We start from the raw sequence: 25,000 nt of genomic DNA, 5'->3' as shown, positions 1-25,000 counted from the left end.
ACACACACTTTTACAATCTGCAGTGAAAGCAAGCTAGTGCCCAGCTGCTCCAACCATTAATTAACAACACCCACAAGCCCGCAAAAAAAATAATAAACTAAAACAACATCTACGCGGCTACAAACACTTCAAACTAACTAAAAAGAATAAATAAAGCAGCGGTCACAGATTAGCTGCCTGTCACTGCCTTAGGGGGTTCGGGAAGCAAGAGTGACCATGCAACAGACACACAATAGTCGACCAATCACTGAGCCAATGAGGGACAGGATGAATACCGATGATATGCAGGGAAATAGGCGACAGAGGAGATGTGATGCGTGAGGAGAGAGAACAACAGACGTGGAGGAGGAAGAGGAGGAAGAGGGAGAACAAGAACAAAAAGAAGAATAAGAGGAGGAGGAGGCAAAGCAAACAAAACAGCAGTAAGGAGGAAGGAAAAAGAATGGGAAAAGAGGAGGAAGAGGGAGAACAAGAACAAAAAGAAGAACAAGAGGAGGAGGAAGCAAAGCAAACTAAACAGCAGTAAGGAGGAAGGAAAAAGAATGGGGGAAACAAAGAAATGAGAAGAATTTAGGCAAAGAAAGAAGAGAGGAAGGAGAGGAATGAGAGAAAATAGAACCATATTTACAGTGAACACAGAAACCACATCATTCACATTACCAAATAAATAAATAAATAAATAAATAGATAAATAAATAAGTAAACCATTTATGTTGCTGTATACAATATTAAGAATACAATATTCATGTTTTTTTTTTTACTTTTTATTTTCTTCTTGCATTTTTTTTCACCTCGGGCAGATAAGGTTGTGTGTGTGTGTGTGTGTGTGTGTGTGTGTGTGTGTGTGTGTGTGTGTGTGTGTGTGTAGATTCATAGATTATTTTTATCATTGAAAGGGGTAAGTGTGTGTGTGTGTGTGTGTGTGATGGTGGAACACACACACACACACACACACACACACAGATAAGATAAAGATAAATATTCTTACATCATCTCTCTCTCTCTCTCTCTCTCTCTCTCTCTCTCTCTCTCTCTCTCTCTCCAAGCTCGCAACGAACTTTTGAGATATAAATTAGAGAAACCTAAAGTATAAATTAAAAATACATTTGACGTTATCAATATCACTTGGAACTGAGAGAGAGAGAGAGAGAGAGAGAGAGAGAGAGAGAGAGAGAGAGAGAGAGAGAGAGAGAGAGAGAGAGAGAGAGAGAGAGTTTTAAAGCAGGGGCCACCTCACAACCCCTACACACTACAGGACACAATATTACGCAATAACCTAACCTAACCTCACAATCCACAAAAACACCTCAAAAATAAAAAAAATAAAATAAAAATTAAAAAACACACACACGAATACAAAATACCCGCAAAACAAAACAAAAACAAAACAAAACAAAATTGTTGCTACGTCTCAGGTCATCCTGCGCCCACCAGTTCAATATTTAAATCGAAAACTCCAATTTCCAGCACTCACACCCATCTGCACCCACACTGGAGGGACGCAACACAACACAAACTACTGCCAGGACCATAAACTCACAAAAATATACATAAGAATTAAGAGAAAAACCGCAAAAAAACGTCTTACATCAGGCCACCTGCCCACAGAAGCTTCCAGGAGGTGGTCATACACCCTCACATTTCGCCTAATTTCATGACTTTCCAGTCTCAGATCATGGGTGAACATAGCGTCAGGAGATGAAGGAGGCATTTGTTGTACTTACTCGGCACCCTTTGGGTTCTCCTCGATGATCATCACGTCGTCATCCTCGGAATTGTAGAGGAAGTCCTTTTCCACCTCCATTTGTTGTTGCTCCGCCATCTTGCTGCTGCTGCCGCTGGGTCTCGGTCTGGGTCTTGGTGTCTGGGTCTCGGTCTGGCTCCGATTCGATCTCGGTCTCTGAGCAAAGGCAAAAGGAACGAGGATGTTAGGGAAGTAAATCAAATAAAATCAAACATTCATTTCGTTTTACAACAGTTATGCTGTGCATCATTATAACTTAAAATATGAAAATAACTTTGTCACCAGAAGCAAGAAGAGTCTTCTTCAGTTCTTACAAGGGGAGGCGCGTTCTTGATGCCCCAAACCGAATAACTAAATGTAACTAATCGTATAGGGCTGACTTTTTTTTTCTTTTTTTCTGATCGAGAGAGACAGACAGACAAATTGGTTATTCTTGTTTAGTGTTTGTTACATTTAAAGAAGAAACATGTAGTAATATGCCGTAGCCTAGTTAAGACATTCTGGGTCAAAATAATGCTGACGTTCCCAAATATCACTAGTAAAACTTTTTTTTTGTAGGAAGGACACTGGCCAAGGACAACAAAAATATTAAAAAAAAAGCCCACTGAAATGCCCGTCCCATAAAAAGGTCAAAGCAGTGTACAGAGTTGTACAGAGTTAGCAGCTAGGGGGGAGGGTGAGAAAAACTGGCGGAGACGTCTCAGAACACCTAACTTCATAGAAGCTGTTTTAGCTAGAGATGAGATGTGAAGTTTCCAGTTCAGATTATAAGTAAAGGACAGACCGAGGATGTTCAGTGTAGAAGAGGGGGACAGTTGAGTGTCACTGAAGAAGAGGGGATAGTTGTCTGGAAGGTTGTGTCCAGTTGATAGATGGAGGAATTGAGTTTTTGAGGCATTGAACAATACCAAGTTTGCTCTGCCCCAATCAGAAATTTTAGAAAGATCAGAAGCCAAGCGTTCTGTGGCTTCCCTGCGTGATATGTTTACCTCCTGAAGGGTTGGACGTCTATGAAAAGACGTGGAAAAGTGCAGGGTGGTATCATTAGCGTAGGAGTGGATAGGACAAGAAGTTTGGTTTAGAAGATCATTAATGAATAATAAGAAGAGAGTGGGTGACAGGACAGAACCCTGAGGAACACCACTGTTAATAGATTTAGGAGAAGAACAGTGACCGTCTACCACAGCAGCAATAGAACGGTCAGAAAGGAAACTTGAGATGAAGTTACAGAGAGAAGGATAGAAACCGTAGGAGGGTAGTTTGGAAATCAAAGCTTTGTGCCAGACTCTATCAAAAGCTTTTGATATGTCCAAGGCAACAGCAAAAGTTTCACCAAAATCTCTAAAAGAGGATGACCAAGACTCAGTAAGGAAAGCCAGAAGATCACCAGTAGAGCGGCCTTGACGGAACCCATACTGGCGATCAGATAGAAGGTTATGAAGTGATAGATGTTTAACAATCTTCCTGTTGAGGATAGATTAAAAAACTTTAGATAGGCAGGAAATTAAAGCAATAGGACGGTATTTTGAGGGATTAGAACGGTCACCCTTATTAGGAACAGGCTGAATGTAGGCTAGGGTTGCCATATATGAACTATCAAAATTCTGGACACCTTCACTAACACCTGATTATGGTCCTATGATACTGGAAAACATGTAAATTAATTTTTTGAAGCACGGGAGTTTCTTCTGCATCTCTGCAGTGAATTTACACTTTCGTTTGGGCATCTTGACAAGAACAAGTAATAGTTGTAATGACGAGGTCACAAGGCCGCAAACAGTAATCCAAACTGACCTCTATCAGAACTGGTGAAAGACTGGGGCGCGAGCGTGACGTCAAGTGAGGCGGCGTTGGGAAGGCAGCGACCACCGACTTCATACAGGACCCATACACGTCAGTCTTCACCCAAACCAAACCAAAGCAGCTGCCACTCGGTGAACCCCCCCCCCTCTCTCTCTCTCTCATCATTTCAACCCAAGGAAATTTAATAAATGTAATTTTTTACCAGTTAGTAATGATGGAACGTGAAATTCCGGACATTTGAGGGATTTTCAAAAATCCCCCCGGACGCAGATTTCGTTATCTGATTTCCGGATATGTCCGGGAAAATCCGGACGTATGGCAACCCTAATGTAGGCAAACTTCCAGCAAGAAGGAAAGGTAGATGTTGACAGACAGAGCTGAAAGAGTTAGACTAGGCAAGGTGCAAGCACGGAGGCACAGTTTCGGAGAACAATAGGAGGGACCCCATCAGGTCCATAAGCCTTCCGAGGGTTTAGGCCAGCGAGGGCATGGAAAACATCATTGCGAAGAATTTTAATACGTGGCATGAAGTAGTCAGAGGGTGGAGGAGAGGGAGGAACAAGCCCTGAATCGTCCAAGGTAGAGTTTTTAGCAAAGGTTTAAGCGAAGAGTTCAGCTTTAGAAATAGATGTGATAGCAGTGGTGCCATCTGGTTGAAATAGAGGAGGGACACTGGTGTGACACTGCTACGTGTCACATCAGAGTTCCTTCCATACACATCTACAACACCAAACAAACTTTGAAGCTCATCTGCCGATTCACTCATGACCATGATATCATCTGCAAAAAAAAAAAAAAAAAAAAAAAATGATTTGCGAGGATACTGCCACAGCGGACGGGACAGGCTACCAGCACTATATATATATATATATATATATATATATATATATATATATATATATATATATATATATATATATATATATATATATATATATATATATATATATATATATATATATATATATATATTCAATTTATTTCGTAATCACTCAGACATTCCCACCAAAATCCTTCCCACACTATCACGTTCTCTTCCGCTTTCTATAATACACTTCAACACTCCCAAACACTCTACCATTATTTTACCAAGTTGCGAGACAGCAAATACACAGGCCAGAGAGAGAGAGAGAGAGAGAGAGAGAGAGACCCACGAAGTAACCGATGTAAACAAACAAACACCTACACATCTGTGCATTCCTACCACCTGCTGCTGCCACATTGTCTGGCCTTCACTTTGCCTTCCAGTCATTCCATCTCCACGCTGCCCTCCACTCTCACTGCACCTCCAAAGACACCTTCCCCCTTCTCTTTCTCTCCCTCCACACACACACACACACACACACCTATCAATCTATCACGTCCATCCATCCATCTATCTATAGACAACTCATTTTCACCAGTCTGTCTATTGCTTCCGCCTATACATCTCTGTCATATCTACTTCCATCCCTCCCCCCAGACCATCCATTCATACATCACCCCGCTTCCACCACCACCGCCACCGCCACAGCCATGGTCGCCCTTCAGTGTGATGTCCACGTATCTAAAAGCCTTCAGGTAGAGAGAGAGAGAGAGAGAGTGAATGAGAGAAGGTCGTAATCTCCCGCGTTTTAAAGGTGTCTTGTTTATGAATGCTCCGTGTGTGTGTGTGTGTGTGTGTCTGTGTGAGGACTGGACAAAGAGAGAGTGAGTGGATTTATGTTCATGGTAAAAAATAAATGAATAAATAAAAGCCCTTAGAGGTGCCAGTCTCCAGTGCATTCAAAAGGATTATCCAAAATTTGCGTCTTGGTCTCCCTCCTGAAAGAGTTGAATTCACAGGCAGGGGGAAATACAGCAGCAGGCAGGGAGTTCAGGAGCTTACCAGTTCTATTGATATTATATATTTGTGGTTAACCTAACTTATTATTTGGAGGAAAGCTAACCTAACCAGCACAAACCTAACCTAACCTAACCTAACCTAACCTAACCAAATCTAACTAAACCTAACCAAACCTAACCTAACCAAACCAAACCTAACTAAATCTAAACAAACCTAACCTAACCAAACCAAACCAAACCAAACCTAACTAAATCTAAACAAACCTAACCTAACCTAACCAAACCAAACCTAACCTAACCTAACCTAATCAAACCTAACCTAACCAAATCTAACCTAATCAAACCAAACCAAACCTAACCTAACCAAACCAAACCTAACCTAACCTAACCTAACCAAACCAAACCAAACCTAACCAAACCAAACCTAACTAAATCTAAACAAACCAAACCTAACCAAACCTAACCTAACCAAACCTAACCATACCTAACCAAACCAAACCTAACTAAATCTAAACAAACCTAACCTAACCAAACCAAACCAAACCAAACCTAACCAAACCTAACCAAATCTAACCTAACCAAACCAAACCAAACCTAACCAAACCAAACCTAACTAAATCTAAACAAACCAAACCTAACCTAACCTAACCAAACCAGCCCAAACCAAACCTAACCTAACCATTAATCTCCAGTCACCAATTCTTCACTTATATCAGTTTCATTCTAACCAAACTCAACCTAACCTAACCAAACTGTTCACCCTGCCAGTGGCTGCGGGGGCGGGGGGAGCTGTGTGACGTGGTGGTGGTGGGCGGGAATGGGCAGCACACCACAGCCCACAGCTGTGTTCTGGCAGCACACTCGACTGTCATCGCCGCCGTGCTGCAGGGGAGGCTGGCGGCTCACAAGGACTGGTCTGTGATGCGGCCCCTGGTCATAACTGTAGGCAACACCATGGCTGCTGCTCCTGCTGCTGCTGCTGCTGCTGCTGCTGGTGAGTGCTTACCAAGTTATTTTTATTACTACTACTACTACTACTACTACTGCCAATGATAATAATAATTCTACTACTACTACTACTACTACTACTACTACTACTACTACTACTACAGCCATAGATGGGCATTATTGCAATAATTTATTGCAATAACAATATCAGGTTACTGGTTATCCAAAAATAATTTTCTTCAGTTCCTCAGTTTTCGTCAGTTTGTTAGTATTCCGGATACTTTTGGTTCGAAACTTGTGATAATTGATAATTGAAGTGTTTGGAACATGAGCTTGTTGAAGTTTTAAAGTTTCAAAATGAAATGTTGTTATTTTACTTGAAGCAGCACTTTTCATCAGTCTGCACACAACATAAACATTGGATTTTATTTTTTCTAAGATTTTTCTAAGTTTTCTAAGTCAAAGATAAAAATAAAGATTTGGATTTATTGATTCTTTATTTGAAATATCAGTTTTGTTATCACTGGTGTTGGAATTCCGGATTTATAAATTTATTGGTTATTGGGGGATGAATTGTTGCCAGTTATTGATTATTGGGTATTGCTGATAAGGTTATTGCTATTCCTTTATTGGTTATTGTGATCGTTTTTTTGTTATTGCACCTGACTATGACTACTACTGCTGCTACTACTACTACTACTACTACTACTACTACTACTACTACTACTACTACTACTACTACTACTACTACTACTACTGCTACTACTACTACTGCTGCTGCTGCTGTTATAACCAGTGGTGTTGTCATTGTTATATTGTTAGTGAGGTACAATCACACATAAACAAACACCCAAACACAAAAAGAAAAAAAAAGAAACAGAAAAACGAACCAATAAAGAAAGCACACAAATAATAGAAGTAAAAAAAAGAAAAAAATTAAACTCCTAACAGGTATTTATATATATTTCAGATGACACCGCCACCACCACCACTACCAACAACAACAACAACAACAACAACAACAACGTAATGGAAGTGCTCATTGCATTACTGTATGGTGAAAGTGTGGACGTCCCCGCAGCACTCCTCTCCTCCCTCCTTCACCACGCACAGCTCCTTGGCCTCTCTCACCACATATACTCCAGTTTACAGGCCTCTGGGGGAGCTGAGGGGGCTGGCAGGACCCACACCATTCCTAGACGCAAGCACACACGCAAACCGGTGCTGGAAAACGCAGGAACGACCATGCCAGGGGGGAAAAATGCAAAAAATTTACGTCCGAGTGCTTGCGAGGGCAGTGGCTGGCAGGGTGATGGGTGTGAGGGTGTAGGTGGCCAGGAGGTGAAGAGGGGAGAAGGGAAGGGTGGTCAGGAGGTGAATGTTTGTGGGAAGGTGATTAGTGGTGGTGTGGTGGGTGCTGTGTGTGAGGGAAGTGGTCATTTTGAAAGTAAACCTTATGAAAGAACCAGAAATTTTGAGGGTAAAATTTGTGAGGGAGTTTGTGAAGGTAAAGCTTGTGAGAATGTTGGCAATAGTAATGTGGGGAGTAAAGCTTGTGACAGGACCAACAATTTTGAGAGTAAAGCTTGTGAGAGAACCAACAATTTTGAAAGTAAAGCTTGTGAGAGAACCAACAATTTTGAAAGTAAAGCTTGTGAGAGAACCAACAATTTTGAAAGTAAAGCTTGTGAGAGAACCAGCAACTTCAACGACAAGGCGTGCGAGAAAGTCACCAACCTGGATGTGAAAATATGCAATGAAAAAACCATCACTTCAGGAACGACTGTCACTGACAAAGTGGCCAACGAGACTCCATGCATCAACGTTTTGTGTGACAACCCGGACACTCACATGGACACACACACCATACTGGAACTGTCTCTGCTGTGTGGGGGCGTCGAGCGGGAGATCCACACCGCACAGTCTCCCTGGAACGACACAGCGCAGACAGCAACCCAGACACAGCAGGATGCAGAGACAGCAGAGATTCTTGGCCTTGTCATAACAGCAGAGGGCACAGCAGGGGAGGAGAAACAGCAGGAGGCGCAGCAGAAGAGGCAGAAGGGCAGGATGGTCGGCAAAGGGCTGCTATGTGAAGTCTGCGGCATGAGTTTTCAGCGCTGTGGGGACCTGGTGAAGCACGTACAGCATTCACAGCATTTCTCGCAGCAGTGTCCCCTCTGTTTTGTGCAGGTGAGGTGCTGTGGGGGGCTGGGAGGATGTGGGAAGTGGGAGAGATAGAAAAGAGAGAGAAGGGGTTTGTGAAGGAGAGAGAAAGGGTGAGAAGGGGTAGTGTGAGAGAGAGAGAGAGAGAGAGAGAGAGAGAGAGAGAGAGAGAGAGAGATTAAAGTCTACCTATTGTTTGGTACCACCTTGAAGTCTGGTTCCGAACTTTTCTGTAGAGACCCATTTTTACCTAATATGGTTCCCAGATATCTGAAGTCTTGACACATTTTATTTTCCTCTGCATGAATGGTTAGTCTCTGAACAGGTGTAGTTCACTGTGCATAATTTGTTTTCCTTTTATTAATGGCAAGACCAGCTCTTTTACATACTCATTTCAGTACTGAGTGTCATCTGTTCAGTGAGGTTTGCAGACTTCCTTGTGTGTGAGATAGCAGAACTGCATCATTTGTATATTCAAGACCACAAGTTTATTCTCTTCAGGCCAGTTAATTTCATTCTTTTTATTTTTCACAGTTCACTCTAACTTGTAATCCACAGCAGTGGCAAAAAGAAATGGTGACAGCACATTTCCCTGGAGCACTCCACTCTTTACAGCAAATTTTCCTGAAAGATCTCCTTCATTAACTTTACATCTGCTGTTATAATGGATACATTTTATAATGATATATTTTTCAGGTAATCCATAATGGTGTAAAGTTCTCCACAAAGCTTCTTTCTGTAGACTGTCAGAAGCCTTTCCATGATGTATAAGTGCTGGGAGAAGTGGTTTTCTAAATTAGTTTCTCTGTTGTGAAGTGTGTGGCATCACCTCAGTCTGGTCACAGCTTCCTCTGCCTCTCCTAACTCCTGCTTGTTCGTCTCTCAATACATCACCAGCTGCCGCCTCTGTTCCTCTCGCTGTGATCAGACTGAGTAACCCCACACACAGGTTTGTGAGTGGTGTGGCTCAGTAACCCCCACACTGAGACAAGGCTCCTTTCTTAGGCAGTTTAAGTATTGAAAGTTTCCATTCTCTGTCATGGTTTCTTCCTCCCGTGTCATGTCAGTTGTGGTGACATTGACGGTGTTTTATCTTCTACTTTCAGCATTTCAGCAGTATTTCCATCATGTCCAGATCTTCAGTTTTTTTAGATCCTTTCAAGCATGAATACTTCTGTAGTTAAGAACATAAGAACAAGAAATAAGGGAAGCTGCAGGAAGCGACCAGGCTTACACGTGGCAGTCCCTGTATGAAACACACCTACCTATTTCCATCTGTTATCCCCATCCATAAACCTGTCTAATCTTCTCTTAAAGCTCTCTAGTGTCCTGGCACTAACAGCATGACTACTGAGTCCGTTCCACTCATCTACCACTCTATTTGAGAACCAGTTTTTTCCTATCTCCTTCCTGAACCTAAATTTTTCAAGCTTGAACCCGTTATTTCTTGTTCTACCCTGGTTGCTGATCCTAAGAATTTTGCTTACATCTCCCTTGTTATAACCCTTATACCACTTAAAGACTTCTATCAGGTCCCCTCTTAACCTACGTCTCTAAAGAATGTAAATTTAACAGCTTCAATCTCGCCTCGTAAGGAATACTCCTCATCCCCTGTATCCTTTCAGTCATTCTCCTCTGTACTGATTCTAATAGACCTATATCTTTCCTGTTATGCAGTTATATTGTGTCACGGTAAATTCAGTGTGTGTCAGGGTGTGGTGCATTGAATTCATCTCTATTCATGGCTGTACTAAAATATCCCATCTCCTTATCTTCATTTGTCATTACCCTGCTTGTCCTGGCTTGCTGCTGCTGGTGGGTGTCACTGCTCTGGGTGTTTCATTGGTCAGGTAAGGTTTTGAGGTGCACCACTGCCCATTGTTGTTGCTGCATCACCTTCGTCCACAAGTTCATTGAAGTGGTGTCTTGTGCCTCCTCCTCTTCCTCTCCACCTTGCTATGTAAACTCCACCACTTGGTCTCCGCCTGTGTTGTAGAGGGAGTTGCCAGTACACTTCTCTTTCCTTCTTTCCTCTTATGTATTCATGTGTCCACTTATCCAGTTTTTCCACAAATAAAAAGATAAATAAATAAAATAAGTAAAAAATAACAAAAAAGGGTAAAAATAAAAAAAAATTCCTTATGATTTCTCCTCCTCCTCTTCCACCTTTGCTCCATCACCTTTTTCACCTCCTCTACCTTCTCCTCCACCTCCATTTTCCACTCAAAACTCCCTCATCTCTCTCTCCTCCACCTCCTTCACTCACTCCCTCTTCCATCTTCTCCCACTCAAAAGTCCCTCATCCTTTCACTCCACCTCCTCTGTCTGCTGAAAAACTCATCTCATTTTTCCTCCACCTCCTGTGCCACCACCTCCACTACCTGCTCCACTTGGTCTACCCTCAGGTGCGGGAGGAGGAGGGACAGCGGCTGCATTTTGCCCAGCACGATCATGAGTTGCCCTTCTTCTGTGTGTACTGTGACCTGCGCTTCAGAACCCGTGCCGCCCTCACCATGCACACCCCTAAGCACTCCACCAACAAACCGTGCGTCTGTGTGTGTGTGCGTGTGTGTGCGTGTGTGTGTGTGTGTGCGTGTGTGTGTTAATAATCGTTGAGTGTGTTTGTGTTTCAGTGTTTGTTGTTGTTTTTTCTTGTTTGTTTGTTTGTTTGTTTTTTTCTTTCTTGTTCTTTCCTGTGTTGTTGTTGTTGTTGTTGTTGTTCATGTACTTATCCTCTTCCTCTTGTTTTTAATTTATATGCTTTTATTTTTCTTTTCTTCTTCTTCTTCTTCTTCTTCTTCTTCTTCTTCTTCTTCTTCTTCTTCTTCTTCTTCTTCTTCTTCTTCTTCTTCTTCTTCTTCTTCTTCTTCTTCTTCTTCTTCTTCCTCTTCTTCATGTACTGTTTCCTCCTCTTCCTTTTGTTCTTCATTTGGATGTTTTTTTATTTCTTCTTGTCTTTCCTGTTCTTCTTCTTCTCATTCTTCGCTTTACATATCTCCTTTCTCTTTTCTCTTTTCTCACTCCATCTTATTCTTCTTTCCTTTACTCCTCGTCTTTCTCTCGATCTCATTCTTCCTCCCTTTATTCCTCTCCTCTCTCTCGATCTCATTTTTCCTCCCTTTACAAAATCTCTCTTTTCTTTCTTCCTTCTCTATTTCATTCTTCCTCTTTACAAAAACCTCTCTCTTTTCCTCCTTTTATAAACTTCTCCTTTCACTCTCCTTCATTTCATTCCTCTTCTCTATGTTCAATTTCACACACATTGCTCTTGTATTCACCCGTCACAGCCTCACACCCAAAGTCACCCATTCCACCCCCCCAGGTTTGTGTGCAGGGACTGTGGGCGCGGGTTTAAGTGGCGGCACGCTCTACAGGCCCACTCCTACACACACAGCGCCACGAGTCGTCTCCTGTGTGATGTTTGCGGCTTCTCTTCTAAGTACGTAACGACTTTCAAGGCTCACCTCCTGCACCACTCTGGGTCCACGTTCTCTTGTCCTCACCCTGGCTGCTCCTTCTCCTCCTCCAGGAAAACGCACTTAAACGATCATTACGCGACGCACTCCAAGGTTTGTGTGTGTGTGTGTGTGTGTGTGTGTGTGTGTGTGTGTGTGTGTGTGTGTGTGTGTGTGATAAAGGTATAGATGTGAAAATTATTGCTGTTATTACCTCTTATTTATATTTATCTGTTTATCTGTTTCGTTCTCTCTATATTTATCCATTCTTCACCCTAATAGACACACTTATACATGTATTTTCACCCTAAACACCTACTAACACTATATCTTCACCCTAACATGTCCCACCTCCCCCTCACACACACTATCTTCATCCCATTAAACTTTTCCTTTCTCTCTTCCCCGTACACTCTTAAATATCTTCCCCTCCTATCTCCTGTTTCTTTCCTTTTCTCCTTCTTCCTTTTCTTTCCTAATTCTCATTTTGTTCCTCTCTTCTTTTGTTTTCTCCTTTTCCTGCTCATTTTTTCTCTTTTTCTCATCTTTCTTTTCTTTCCTATTTCTCCTCTTCCCTTCTCTCTCTCTCTCTCTCTCTCTCTCTCTCTCTCTCTCTCTCTCTCTCTCTCTCTCTCTCTCTCTCTCTCCCGTCACTATACACACCCAAACACAGCCTTTCTTTACTCTATCTCACCCTAGCTCACCCAGCCTCACGCTAGCACACTGGTACACCCTAACACACATTAATGCATGCTATTTTCACCTTCCACACACTTCCCTCAACATGACACATCCTAACACAGCCAATCTTCACCTTAACACAGCCAGTCTCACCCCTAACACAACCAGTCTTCACCCTAACACATCCTTTCTTCACTATCTTGCCCCAGCAGACCGTAGCACACTTATCTTCACCCTATCTCACCCTAAAACATGCCATCACACCTCATTCATACCAGCACACCCTAGCAGACACAAACACACCCTGTCTCACCCCGACACACACACTAACAATGTCATCTTCACCCTACCACACCCTGTCTCACCCTAATATGCACCAACACACCCTGCTCACCCTAACAAACAGTAAAACACTCAGTCTTCACCCTAACACACACTAAATACAACCTATTTCACCCTAATGTGCTCTTTCTTCACCTCATCTCATCCTTACAGACATTTAAATTCCCCATTTTCATAGTAACACACCCTATCCTCACCCTAACACACCCAGTTTTTCTCGGCACACCCTTTCTTCTCTCTATTTGATCGTAAAACTCACCAACACACCCTATCTAATGGCATTTTTCCCCTGACACATCCTTTCTTCACCCTGTCTTACCCTAACAGACCCAAACACACTCTTCATGTCACCCTTTCTTCACCCTGTCGCACTCTAACAGACACCAACACACACACACACACACTTTCTTCACCTCGTTGGACCCTAACACACCCCAAGTCACCCCAACAGTTACGGGTGCACCAGTGTGAGGTCTGCGGCCACTCCTTCTCCCACGCCAAGAATATGAGAAGACACATGAAACTGCACGCACCCTCAGCCAACCTCCTGCAGTGCTCCAGCGTCTCCAAACTCCAGTGCTCCTTCCAGACAACACGACTCGACAAACTGCGTAGCCACCTTGCCAAGAAGCATGGCATAGACCACTCCACCAATGCCTCTGGCTCATCCACGGCTGCCTCCACGTTTAGTGCGAAAAATTCCACTTGCGTTCCGCCGATTGTGACGGGATTCGGATGCAAACGGCAGGAGGGTCTCATGGATGGTCAGCCGGATTTGCGTGTCGATCGCATGGATGGTTCAAGTGTGGCAAGTGATTTGGGTGGCAAGGTTTGTCAGGATCAGTCTGTTGTGGTGATGAATGATGTCCCCCAAGACAACTTCTCTGTTTTGGTCGTGTCGCCGGAAATTGTCAAACTGACGGACATACAGGGGCTGGGGAACGGACACACGGACGCACACACGCATGGACAGACTCAAACAGACGGTAGAAAGCAGGAAAACGGCCAAACGGAAAACGTGACAGAGATTTCCGACGCTGATGCCTTCTCGGCGGATTTCTTGGTCAACCATGAGCTTCTACTGGACAAGACAGATGGGGTGGATGGACAAGTGGATGACAGAATGCATCCACTCCCCCCTGAGCTTCTCGGCGGAAAGATGGAGGCGGTGGAGGGTGGAGGAGTGATGACTTATGAAACAGATCCATGTGTGTTGGAGGTGATGGAGGTTGAGGAGGAGGAAGAGGAGGAGGAGGAGGAGGAGGAGGAGGTGGTGATGGGGGAGGAGGAAGAGGAGGCAAGGAAGAGTGAGAATGAGAGAGTGAGGGAGAGAGAGAGAGAGCAAGAGACAGAAAAGCAATGTATGGATTCTCTCAATATTTTGGAGTTTATGTTGGATAATGTTACTAATTAGAGAGAGAGAGAGAGAGAGAGAGAGAGAGAGAGAGAGAGAGAGAGAGAGATTAAAGTACAAAGAATGCATGTGTATATGTGTGTGTGTGTGTGTGTAATTAATAACTTCAATTATATTTTCAGATACAAGTGTTTGCATAATGATAATAATAATAATAATAATAATAATAATAATAATAATAATAATGAGACAAACTATATGGAAATAAAATATCTGTATAATATATAGATTAAAACACACACACACACACAAACACATGTACACATTTATAATAAAAACACACACAAAAAATGTTACAGTTTTATTTACAATCCTTATTATTATTCATATTATTCATTACATAAGCACTCGGGGAACAAACTGAGGAAATTAAAAAGACAATAATAATAATAATAATAATAATAATAATAATAATAATAATCACATTCATTCTGTTGTGTTAAGTTGCGATCTCTCTCTCTCTCTCTCTCTCTCTCTCTCTCTCTCTCTCTCTCTCTCTCTCTCTCTCTCTCTCTCTCAGTGTTTCTCTATAAGTGTATATCTGACTGTGATTCTCTCTCTCTCTCTCTCTCTCTCTCTCTCTCTCTCTCTCTCTCTCTCTCTCTCTCTCTCCACTAAAACATGAGTTTCTTAATCTCAAATTTTCAGTTTTCTTTTCACTTGTCTTCACAATCTTGGCCAACTTTTTGTCTCCTGTTTACTTTCTTCTTCAATCATATTAATTATTCTCTTCTTCCCCTTCTGCAGTTTTTATTTTCTTTAATTTCTTTTTTTTTCAGTCTTTTCTCACTTTCTTCGTTTTCTCTCATGAGTATTATGTACACACACAACTATAGTAATAATAATAATAATAATAATAATAATAATATGTACACAAAATTACCAGGAAGAGCAAATTACGTACATATGTAGACAACTAAACACACACACACAAACACAAAACAATAATAATAATAATAATAATAATAATAATAATAATAATAATAATAATAATAATAATAATAACAGCTTCAAAACATGTTATTCCATACACACACAAACGTACACACACAGCTCGCAAGACTATGAACGTAAGCCAGAGTCATGTGCGCACACTAAAAAATGCACATGGGATCTAAAATGCGCACATGTGAAGCTCAAATATTCACGCACACAGCTGTTTCGTCTAGTGTGTCTGTGAATCTCGCGTACATGGGCGGGTACACACACACACACACACACACACACACGTATACGCAGAGCAGTGATGATAAGGCCGTATTACGCACACGCACACACACACACACACACACACATATTGGAGGAGGAAGGATAGAAAGAAGGAAGGAACCAATGTGAGAGAGAGAGAGAGAGAGAGAGAGAGAGAGAGAGAGAGAGAGAGAGAGAGAGAGCATAAAAACCAGAAAAATCCAGACTGTTTGTTGAAGAGGACTTGAAATCTTGCTACGATCCAATTGCTTCAAGTTTTACAAAGTTTGGATGCATTTCCTGGCAAATTTTGAAGTGGTGTGTGCGTGCCCTGTTCACCCTCACCTCATGTGTATACTGCAAATATCAGCTTTTCTGTACATACAAGATATTTTTTTCCCTTGTTTTTCCCTTCGATATAACTTGCCAACTCTTTGCAGCTTCTCAACATAAACATTTTCTTCCTTTGTGGTGGGTTGCTAATATCATATAAACCGAAAATACCAGCTTTTTCCTACAAACAAGATATTTTTTCCCTTTTTTTCCACTTACTTTCATATAACCTGCCATCAATGCAAACACACGGCTCTTTCCAGTCTCCCAGCATAAACATATCCTTCCTTTCTTCCTTCGGTTGAGTTGCCAGCACTAATACACAAAGGTATAGTGAGGAAATTTTCATGCATCTATTATTATGTAAAGCTGGAGTGATTTTTCCCCCTGCGTGTTGGCTGAGAGCACTTCTCTCACACGCTGGGCTGAACCACAAGCCTCTTCAATATTGCGTTACAAGGATGGTGTTAACCCGTTTTCTTTCTCTATGTTGGATTTGGCGAAAAAGAATTGTATTGTTTTTATTCTTTGTTTAATTGTTAGATTTTTCTCTCATATAAAAGTAATAATAAATGTGGGTTTGTTTTTTTTCTTTATTTTCTTTCATTTCTTTCTTTCTGATTATTTTTTTTATTATTTTTTTTCGATCTTTTCTCAATTGGTTTTCATTTTTTAATTCCTTCCATTTTTTTCTGACCTTTTCTCACTTTTCATTTTTTTTCTGATCTTATTTTCATTTTCTTTCATTTTTCTTTCTTTCTGATTCTTATCTCAGTTATTTTCATCATCTTTCTCTCATGTCTGAATTTTCATAAGACAGAATAATAACAAACTTTCTCTCTTCTATGCAGGATTTAAAAAAAATAAATAAAATAAATAAATAAATAAAAAATAAATAAATAACAAGAATGATGGTAAATTTGCTTCCTTCCACGCTAGGTATTCCAATTCTTCGTACATAAACAAATAACTATAAAATACTTCTAGACTAAGCTGGTTTTTGATGCATTCCTGTGAAAAAAAAAAAAATAAATAAATAAATAAATGAAAAAAAAAAAAAAAAAAATACTACATATTCTCTTTCATCTACACCAAAATTTCCGCGTATTTTTCACAAGCAGGAAACAAATACAATCCGTTTTCTTTCTCCTACACTCATTTTAACTGGAATCGCACGTGTTTCTCACCAGCATGAAACATCACATTTTCTTTCAAAGCTTCCCTTCCATGCACTTATACGTAAAGAGAAACGAGAGCTTCACATGCAGAGGAATAAGATGAAGTGAGACAAGAGTATTGGGAAGGCAGGAAAAATATGCTCTCTCTCTCTCTCTCTCTCAGCGGCCTATACATGTCTAAGCGTAAAGCGAGTGTTACCTATCCAGTGCTGTGAGTGCTGGGGAGTGTTCAAATGACTGCGGCAGTGTCTTGTTTGTCGAGCCCAGCCTGGTTCAGTCTTTGCAGTGTTTGGTATATATATTTTTTTATTTCTATTTATTTTTTTATTTTATGTTTAGGTTGATTTGTGTGTTAATTGTTCGTAATTGTTGTGATTTTTATTTATTTATATTTTTAACCCTTTTATTTATTTATTTATTATTTTTTTCTGAAAGGGCCGTCATGTTTTTATGGGTTTATTTGTTTGGTTCCATTTCTGGTTTAGAGTTTGCAATGTTCATCAATCTGAAATTTTTTTAAATGATTTTTTAACTTTTTTTTTTCATATTTTGAGGCAGCGCAATGTCGTTCGAGTATGTTTTTAAATTAACTACATTCTCTCAAACATTTTTCTAGTTATTTATTTCTGTTTGGTTCTTTCTGGTTCGGTGTTTGCAATGTCCAGGATTTTGTGATTTATTTATTTTTTTTTATTTTTCCACTTTTTATTTTTTTAAATGTCATGTTTTTGTGGTTTGTTTATTTGTTTGGATTTATCTTTTGGTTTAATATTTGTAACTTTTGTGATTTTGAATTCTTAACTTATTTTTTTCCACTTATCTATTTTTTTTTTCCATTTTTTTTTCTTAGTTCATCTTTGTTTACTTTTTTCCTTCTTTTCTCCTAGTTCATCTTTCTTCTTTCTTCCTCAATGATTTTTCCTCTTTTTTTTCACATCTTAATTTATCTTTATTTTTCTTCTTTTTTCAAGTTTCTGCATCTTAATTTTCTCATTTTTGGCAACTGTTATTATTATTATTATTATTTATTTATTTATTTTTTTTCATCTTTGTGACAAGCTGCGGTGTATCATTCACCCTGGAGAACTTGAACACACACACAAACAAACACACTACTTTTCTACATTTTCATAATTTTTCATGACAAACACCTTTCATTTCACTTCTTCCTTTCCAAACATTATTGTTGTTGTTATTATTATTATTATTATTATTATTATTATTATTATTATTTTCATCAGTTACTAATTTATCGAAACTTTTTTTTCCAGATTTTCCAAAACTTTCCAAAAACATTTTCTACTTAAATAAAAAACGAAGTATAGAAAGTTTTTGTATATAAAGACGAAAATTCTCTCTCTCTCTCTCTCTCTCTCTCTCTCTCTCTCTCTCTCTCTCAGCTTAGGACTTATATTTATCATTTAATTTTATCTTCCTCCTCTCTCTCTCTCTCTCTCTCTCTCTCTCTCTCTCTCTCTCTCGGAACAGGTTAGGTTAGGTCAAGACAGACACAGGCTTAAGGTAATGGCTTAGGGGCTTACACTGGCTTAAGGCTGGCTGGCTTAGGCCTTCACAGGGCTGGCTTAGGCTTCCACATGGCTGTTCCTTCCCTACTCTGGCTTAGACTGGCTTGGTAAAGGACTTGATGTGGTTAAGTCACCTCAAAAAATGGGGTTTCTTGTCTCAACTGGGTTAGTGTGGCCTTAACTGGCTTAGGGTATATGGCTGGCTGGTTCAGACTGGCTTAGTGTGGCTTAGAAGGGCTGGATAAGGTTTCTATGACAGCCTTCACTTCACACTAGGTTGGCTTCAAAGGGCCTTCACTTTATGGGGCTGGCTTGACCTGGCTTAGTACAGGAAAGGACTGGCTGGATTAGGTGTGGCTGCAAGATGGGTTTCCCTGGGTTAGACTGGCTTAGTGTTGGGTAGGGGATTGTTTCCAGTGGGTGTACTTGCCATAAAACTGGCTTAGTGTGGCTTAGAGGGACACACGGTTAGAGTGGCTTACAGGGGTATTGGGTTGGCTGGATTAGATATAGTTTCAAAATTATTTCCTTGCTAAAAACTGGCTTATTGTGGGAAAGGACTGACTGGCTTTGAAAGGGCTTCCATTTGAAACTGGCTTAGTTAGGGTCAGACTGGCTGGATTAGGTAAGGTTTTAAGCCAGTCTCCTTACCAAACATGGCTTAGACTGGCTTTGAAAGGGCTTGCATTTGAGACTGGCTGGATTAGGTGTGGTTCTAAGCCAGTTTCCTTACCAAACATGGCTTAAACTGGCTTCACAACCACCTCCCTTCACACCGGCTTGGATGAGGAACAGATCTTGAGGAGGGTGGGTTATGAGGCTTGAGTGGGGCTGGCAGGGGTGGCTTGGAGTGGCTTGGGGTGGCTCTAGGTCTTAAGGGGGCTGTCCTTGTTGAGAGAAGTGGCTTGGTATACCACTATGCCTGATGTCTCGTCAACAACTTCCTGTATAGTGGCTTTGCAGAAGAAGCAGTCGGTTTTGTTCATGAGGTGCTGGGTGACACAAGCCCTGGGGAGAGAAAGAGAGAGAGAGAGAGAGTGTATGGTAGGGAGGGAGTGTATAAAGAGGTGTTTAAGATTTTCAGTGTGTCATTGTGCTGTGTGAATCTTGATATGTGCAACTAAACATTATCTCTCTACCGAAACTCTGAGTGATATAAAAGGTACAGGCTTATCTAAGAACAATATTCTGGTGCCTTAGTTAAATAATGGCTGGGGTGGAAGTGATGAGTGAGTGAGGCAAACATTTCAAAAGATGGGAGGGAATGTACTGACCTGTGGCTGACTGAGTGACTGAGTGACTGAGAGACTGACTGAGTGAAAGCATCAGTCAGCAGTGTTGCCAAGTCCCTGTGTGCTCACCTGCCTCATAACTGCCACACACTTAATGACACCACCACTACTACTACTACTACTACTACTACTACTACTACTACTACTACTACTACTGTCCCTTTCTACCAGTGACGGATGGGGCTAACAGTGTGTGTGTGTGTGTGTGTGTGTGTGTGTGTGTGTGTGTGTGTGTGTGTGTGTGTGTGTGTGTGTGTGTGTGTGTGTGTTGCCTTGTCTGTGCTGCTCTGTGTGGGATTGCCAGACAAACTACTACTACTACTACTACTACTACTACTACTACTACTACTACTACTACTACTACTACTACTACCACCACCACCACCACCACCACCACCACCACCAACCTGCAGGAGGAGTGGGAGCAGGGCTTGAAGGCAGCTGAGGCAGGATAGGCATAGCAAATTGTGCACAGAGAGTCTTCATCTTCTCCCGGACTCTTCTCACCCTTCAGCTTGACACAGGCCTCCAGATGGCTTACCACACGCTCCACCTGGGTGATCTCGCAGCTGTTGATGTGTTCTGGGTCTGTCGGATGAGATTGGGTTGAGTTTGGTTGAGTTTGGTTGAGTCTGGGCTGGTTAGGTTAGGTGAGGTTTGGTTTGGTTAGGTTAAGTTGCATTGGGTTGGGTTAGGTTAGGTTAGGTTAGGTTAGGCTGCACTGGGTTGGGTTAGGTTAGGTTAGGTCAGGTTAGGTTGTCAGTTTATATGGCTATATGGTCACTGGCTTAGGCAACAAAAAGAAAAACAAAGAAAAGAAGAAATTGTGTTAAGTTATGTGAGGTGAAGTGTGGTTGGAGAGAGAGAGAGAGAGAGAAAGAGAGAGAATTCTAACTTGAAAATCTAACTGCATTTTCTCTTTCTTGGTTTTAAATTACTGTTTATATACATTAGAGAGAGAGAGAGAAAAAAAAACAAATAAACAAACTAAACACTTACATTTCTTCAACGAAAACTTATTCACAGCCGTTGCATTACCACCACCACCACCACCACTATTACTACTACTACTACTATTGGCAGCAGTGATGGCGCGGGAGGGCGAGGAGGTGGGGGAGGTGGCCATGGTGGTCTGGGAGCTCCACCCAGCACCACCACCATCACCACTCGCTGCTCCATTCTCAGAGTCGCCGAGGAGTTGGTATATTGAGCTTAGCTGGAAACTTGGCTCATTAAGTAGGGTTCTGGTGGCCACTTGTCCCTTGCTGGAGGCTGTGGGAAGAAGCAGTGTGGTTAGGAACTGTGTATGGTAGTAGAAGACCCTCCATAACACTGCCACAGCCTCCCAAACACTGTCACAGCCTCCCAAACACTGCCACAGCCTCCCAAACACTGCCACAGCCTCCCAAAGACTGTCACAGCCTCCCAAACACTGCCACAGCCTCCCAAACACTGCCACATCCTACCAAACACTGCCACAGCCTCCCAAACACTGCCACAGCCTCCCAAACACTGCCACAGCCTCCCAAACACTGCCACAGCCTCCCAAACACTGCCACAGCCTCCCAAACACTGCCACATCCTCCCAAACACTGCCACATCCTCCCAAACACTGCCACAGCCTCCCAAAGACTGTCACAGCCTCCCAAACACTGCCACAGCTTCCCAGACACTGCCACACCCTCCCAGACACTGCCACACCTTCCCAAACACTGCCACACCTTCCCAGACACTGCCACAGCCTCCCAGACACTGCCACACCTTCCCAAACACTGCCACACCCTCCCAAACACTGCCACTTATTCTCTTCCTGTTTCTATTTCACTATCTCCTCCTCTTCCTCCTCCTTCAAACCATCCCAGGACCTACATCCATCACCCAACTGTTTCCCAAGACAGTTACACACCCCCACACCCCTCACCCCATCATCCAGTCGCCCAACTCACCCTGCACCAAGTCGTGGCGGATGAGTGTCACCAGGATACCAGTAACGGCTGTTAGTATGGGGTAGTGATGGATGGTCTCAAGGCCGGGGATCTCCAGGCTGACGACGTGACCAAAACAGCCTGACCAACCACTCACTCGATTCAGGACCTGGCAGAGGAGCTGTGTGTGTGTGTGTGTGTGTGTGTGTGTGTGTGTGTGTGTGTGTGTGTGTGTGTGTGTGTGTGTGTGTGTGTGTGTGTGTAGGAGAGAGATAAAATTGGTTTCTTATTGTTTTTTCTTATTCTTTTTCTTTTTTTTTTGTTTTTCATAGTGGGAGGAAAAGATTTAAGGGCTTTCTCTATAAAACACCCAAAACACACCATAAAACACATCCACACACACTCACAAACACACCAAAACACATCCACACACACCTAAAAACACTTAAAACACCCACACACACACACACACACACACATCAATACACACTACAAAACACATCCAAACACACACACACACACACACACACTTACCTGACACAATCTAGACATCAATAACTCAGCATTAGGTCTGGAAAAGTCAGTAAAGAGTTGTGGGGCTGTGTTGACAATCATCTCCAGCACCCTCAGCAGTGCCAGGGCCAGGTCAAAACAAGTGGCACAGATCCGCAGCTGCCGAGAGTCGATAAACACTCTCTCTGGACGGTTGGACGCGTTTTGGATCTGTTTGGGGGTTTCTGGATTAGATTAGGCTATGTTAGGTTAGGTTAGGTTAGGTTAGGTTAGGTTAGATTGGGTTGGGTTAGGTTAGGTTAGGTTAGGTTAGATTGGGTTGGGTTGGGTTAGGTTAGGTTAGGTTAGGTTAGGTTTTGTTTTGTTTATCTGTTAGTTAGTTGCAGTCTGTTGCTGCCGAGAGTCGATAAACACTCTCTCTGGACGGTTGGACGCGTTTTGGATCTGTTTGGGGGTGTCTGGATTAGGTTAGGCTATGTTAGGTTGGGTTAGGTTAGGTTAGGTTAGGTTAGGTTAGGTTAAGTTAGGTTAGGTTAAGTTAGGTTAGGTTAAGTTAAATTAGGTTAGGTTTTGTTTATCTGTTGTAGTTAAGTTTATTGTGGATAATTTGATGTTTTAGATTAGGTTATGTTATGTTAGGTTAGGTTAGGTTAGGTTAGGTTTTGTTTATCTGTTGTAGTTAGGTTAGGTTAGGTTAGGTTTTGTTTATCTGTTGTAGTTAGGTTAGGTTAGGTTAGGTTAGGTTTTGTTTATCTGTTGTAGTTAAGTTTATTGTGGATAATTTGATGTTTTAGATTAGGTTATGTTAGTTTTGGGTAGGATAGCTTATGTTTGCTGTGTTTTTTCTAGATGTAAGTGTGTGTGTCTTGTTTTGTTTTGTCCTGGTTTAGGTTAGGTTAGGCTTTTAGGTTTGCTCTTAGTTTACCTCCCCTCTGTTTCCATACCCATACAATCCCTTCATCTCTAACACACAAACTCTCTCTCTCTTACACACACACACACAAACACACTCACTCGCACACAATCTTTCTCTCTCGAAGACACAAACACATCCACTCACACTGTCACACACACTCTTCCTTCCTCTCACAGACACACAAAGCCAAATTTTCCTCCTGCTCTTCTCTCTCCAACACACCCACACACCCACACACCCTCACACCCTCCCACTCCCTCTCACCTCCTGCAGCATTCCGATGAACTCCGAGAAGGCCCCAGTTGAGTTGAATGAGTAGAGAATTGAGGAATGGGGTGGATATGTCTGTTGAGCTCTCCAGGACTTCAACCACATACCGCTGAAAAGTGGGAGGAGGGGACAGGGGGCTGGGGAGGAGGAGGAGGAGGAGGAGGAGGAGGAGGAGGAGGAGGAGGAGGAGGAGGAGGAGGAGGAGGAGGAGGAGGAGGAGAGGGATGGTAGATAATGTAAGTTGGTATGTGAATATAGAAAAAATAAGGAAGGAAGGAAGGAAGGAAGGGAGGAAGGAAGGAAGGAAGGAAGGAAGGAAGGAAGGAAAGAAGGAAGGAAGGAAGGAAGGGAGAGGAGGAAAAGATGAAATATTGAAGGAAGTGAGAGATGATGGGAAGGAGGAAGAGGAGAAAAGAAGGAAGAGAATGAATAAATAGATAGATAAATAAATAAATAAATAAAAAACACAGAAATATAGATATACAAAAGAAAAAAAGAAAGAAAAAAAACATTATTACACAAACATTCATTTCCAAATACAAACACACAAAAAAACACACACACAAAAAAAAGTACACACACACACACACACACACACACACACACACACACACACACACACACACACACACACACACACACACACACACACCTGCTAGCCTGCGTGAAGTTGGAGTTATCAGAGTTGGGCGGCTTGGGTCCAAATTTGTTGGTTAGGTGTGGGCTCTTGGTGTACCTGAACCCAAACCCGCAGCCCTTCCAAAACCGCACCAGAATCCAGTTATTTTGTGCCCACGCCCCGGTTCTCGTAGGGCTGGAGAAGGTTGCGCACCATCTGTCTGCGGCTGTGAGAGAGTGAGAGAGTGAGAGAGAGAGTGAGTGATGATGTGTGATAAAATTTCTCTTCTTTTTTTATTATTATTATATTTTTTTTTATCTATGGTTGGGAAAGGCAGAGAGAGAGAGAGAGAGAGAGAGAGAGAGAGAGAGAGAGAGAGAGAGAGAGAGAGAGGAGAGAGAGAGAGAGAGAGAGTGAGAGAGAGAGACAGAGAGAGAGAGAGAGAGAGAGAGAGAGAGAGAGAGAGATAGAGAGAGAGAGAGAGAGGGGCTGTGTGATGAAATGTCTTACAAAAACAGCCTCTCACACTCTCACAGCCCTCTCACACACTCCCAGCCCCTCTCACACACCCCCAGGCACCCCCAGCTCCTCTCACACTCTCTCAGGCACTCTCCCACACTCACCTTTCCTCCGGCATGGCCTCCAGTGCTGCCAGGGTCGGGGGGTGGCACACAAACCCTGCCAGAGCCTGAATGAGGGAGTCTTTGCTGTCGGCGTAAACAATTCTTGAGTCACAGAAATGGAGGGCTAAGAATTCTCCAACGTCTGTTAATAAGGTCTTTGTGCCTGGAAAGAGAGAGGTAGTTAGTGTCTGTGTGTGTGTGTGTGTGTGTGTGTGTGTGTGTGTGTGTGTGTGTGTGTGT

The 25,000-nt window shown here is 42.2% G+C and overlaps 3 protein-coding genes across 5 annotated transcripts in view; 1 reads left to right on the top strand and 2 right to left on the bottom strand.

Moving 5' to 3' along the window:
• LOC135096575 (dnaJ homolog subfamily C member 7-like) overlaps positions 1 to 3,637 on the bottom strand; it is a 36,604-nt gene extending 32,967 nt beyond the window's left edge. For both annotated transcript variants that reach the window (XM_063998165.1, XM_063998166.1), the window contains exons 1-2: positions 3,539 to 3,637; positions 1,725 to 1,900 (exon numbers count right to left, since the gene is read on the bottom strand). In XM_063998165.1, the coding sequence (XP_063854235.1) occupies positions 1,725 to 1,900; positions 3,539 to 3,622 (260 nt within the window). In that variant the 5' untranslated portion in view covers positions 3,623 to 3,637. The remainder of the gene's footprint in view (positions 1 to 1,724; positions 1,901 to 3,538) is intronic.
• Positions 3,638 to 3,769: 132 nt separating this feature from the next.
• On the top strand, positions 3,770 to 15,308 carry LOC135096574 (uncharacterized). Of its 2 annotated transcripts, none has more exons than XM_063998162.1 (6): positions 3,770 to 4,126; positions 6,140 to 6,365; positions 7,290 to 8,512; positions 10,891 to 11,030; positions 11,808 to 12,054; positions 13,415 to 15,308. In XM_063998162.1, the coding sequence occupies exons 2-6, from the start codon at positions 6,293 to 6,295 to the stop codon at positions 14,375 to 14,377; spliced, it is 2,646 nt and encodes an 881-aa protein (XP_063854232.1). In that variant the 5' UTR covers positions 3,770 to 4,126; positions 6,140 to 6,292; the 3' UTR covers positions 14,378 to 15,308. The 2 variants fall into 2 exon arrangements, with proteins under 2 accessions (XP_063854232.1, XP_063854231.1); XM_063998161.1 differs by lacking the exon at positions 3,770 to 4,126 and adding an exon at positions 4,552 to 5,107.
• A 1,297-nt stretch (positions 15,309 to 16,605) lies between these two features.
• LOC135096463 (E3 ubiquitin-protein ligase RNF123-like) overlaps positions 16,606 to 25,000 on the bottom strand; it is a 24,210-nt gene continuing 15,815 nt past the window's right edge. Inside the window, 10 exon segments of the mRNA XM_063997965.1 lie at positions 16,606 to 19,610; positions 20,302 to 20,482; positions 20,894 to 21,166; positions 21,841 to 22,000; positions 22,354 to 22,542; positions 23,513 to 23,545; positions 23,547 to 23,655; positions 24,171 to 24,316; positions 24,318 to 24,363; positions 24,761 to 24,923. Of these exon segments, the coding sequence (XP_063854035.1) occupies positions 19,469 to 19,610; positions 20,302 to 20,482; positions 20,894 to 21,166; positions 21,841 to 22,000; positions 22,354 to 22,542; positions 23,513 to 23,545; positions 23,547 to 23,655; positions 24,171 to 24,316; positions 24,318 to 24,363; positions 24,761 to 24,923 (1,442 nt within the window). The 3' untranslated portion in view covers positions 16,606 to 19,468.

The sequence above is a fragment of the Scylla paramamosain genome, unplaced genomic scaffold (genome assembly GCF_035594125.1).
Source record: "Scylla paramamosain isolate STU-SP2022 unplaced genomic scaffold, ASM3559412v1 Contig4, whole genome shotgun sequence".
Classification (NCBI taxonomy): domain Eukaryota; kingdom Metazoa; phylum Arthropoda; class Malacostraca; order Decapoda; family Portunidae; genus Scylla; species Scylla paramamosain.
Note: the sequence above shows the minus strand (reverse complement) of the source record. Positions and strands in the feature narration are given on the sequence as shown.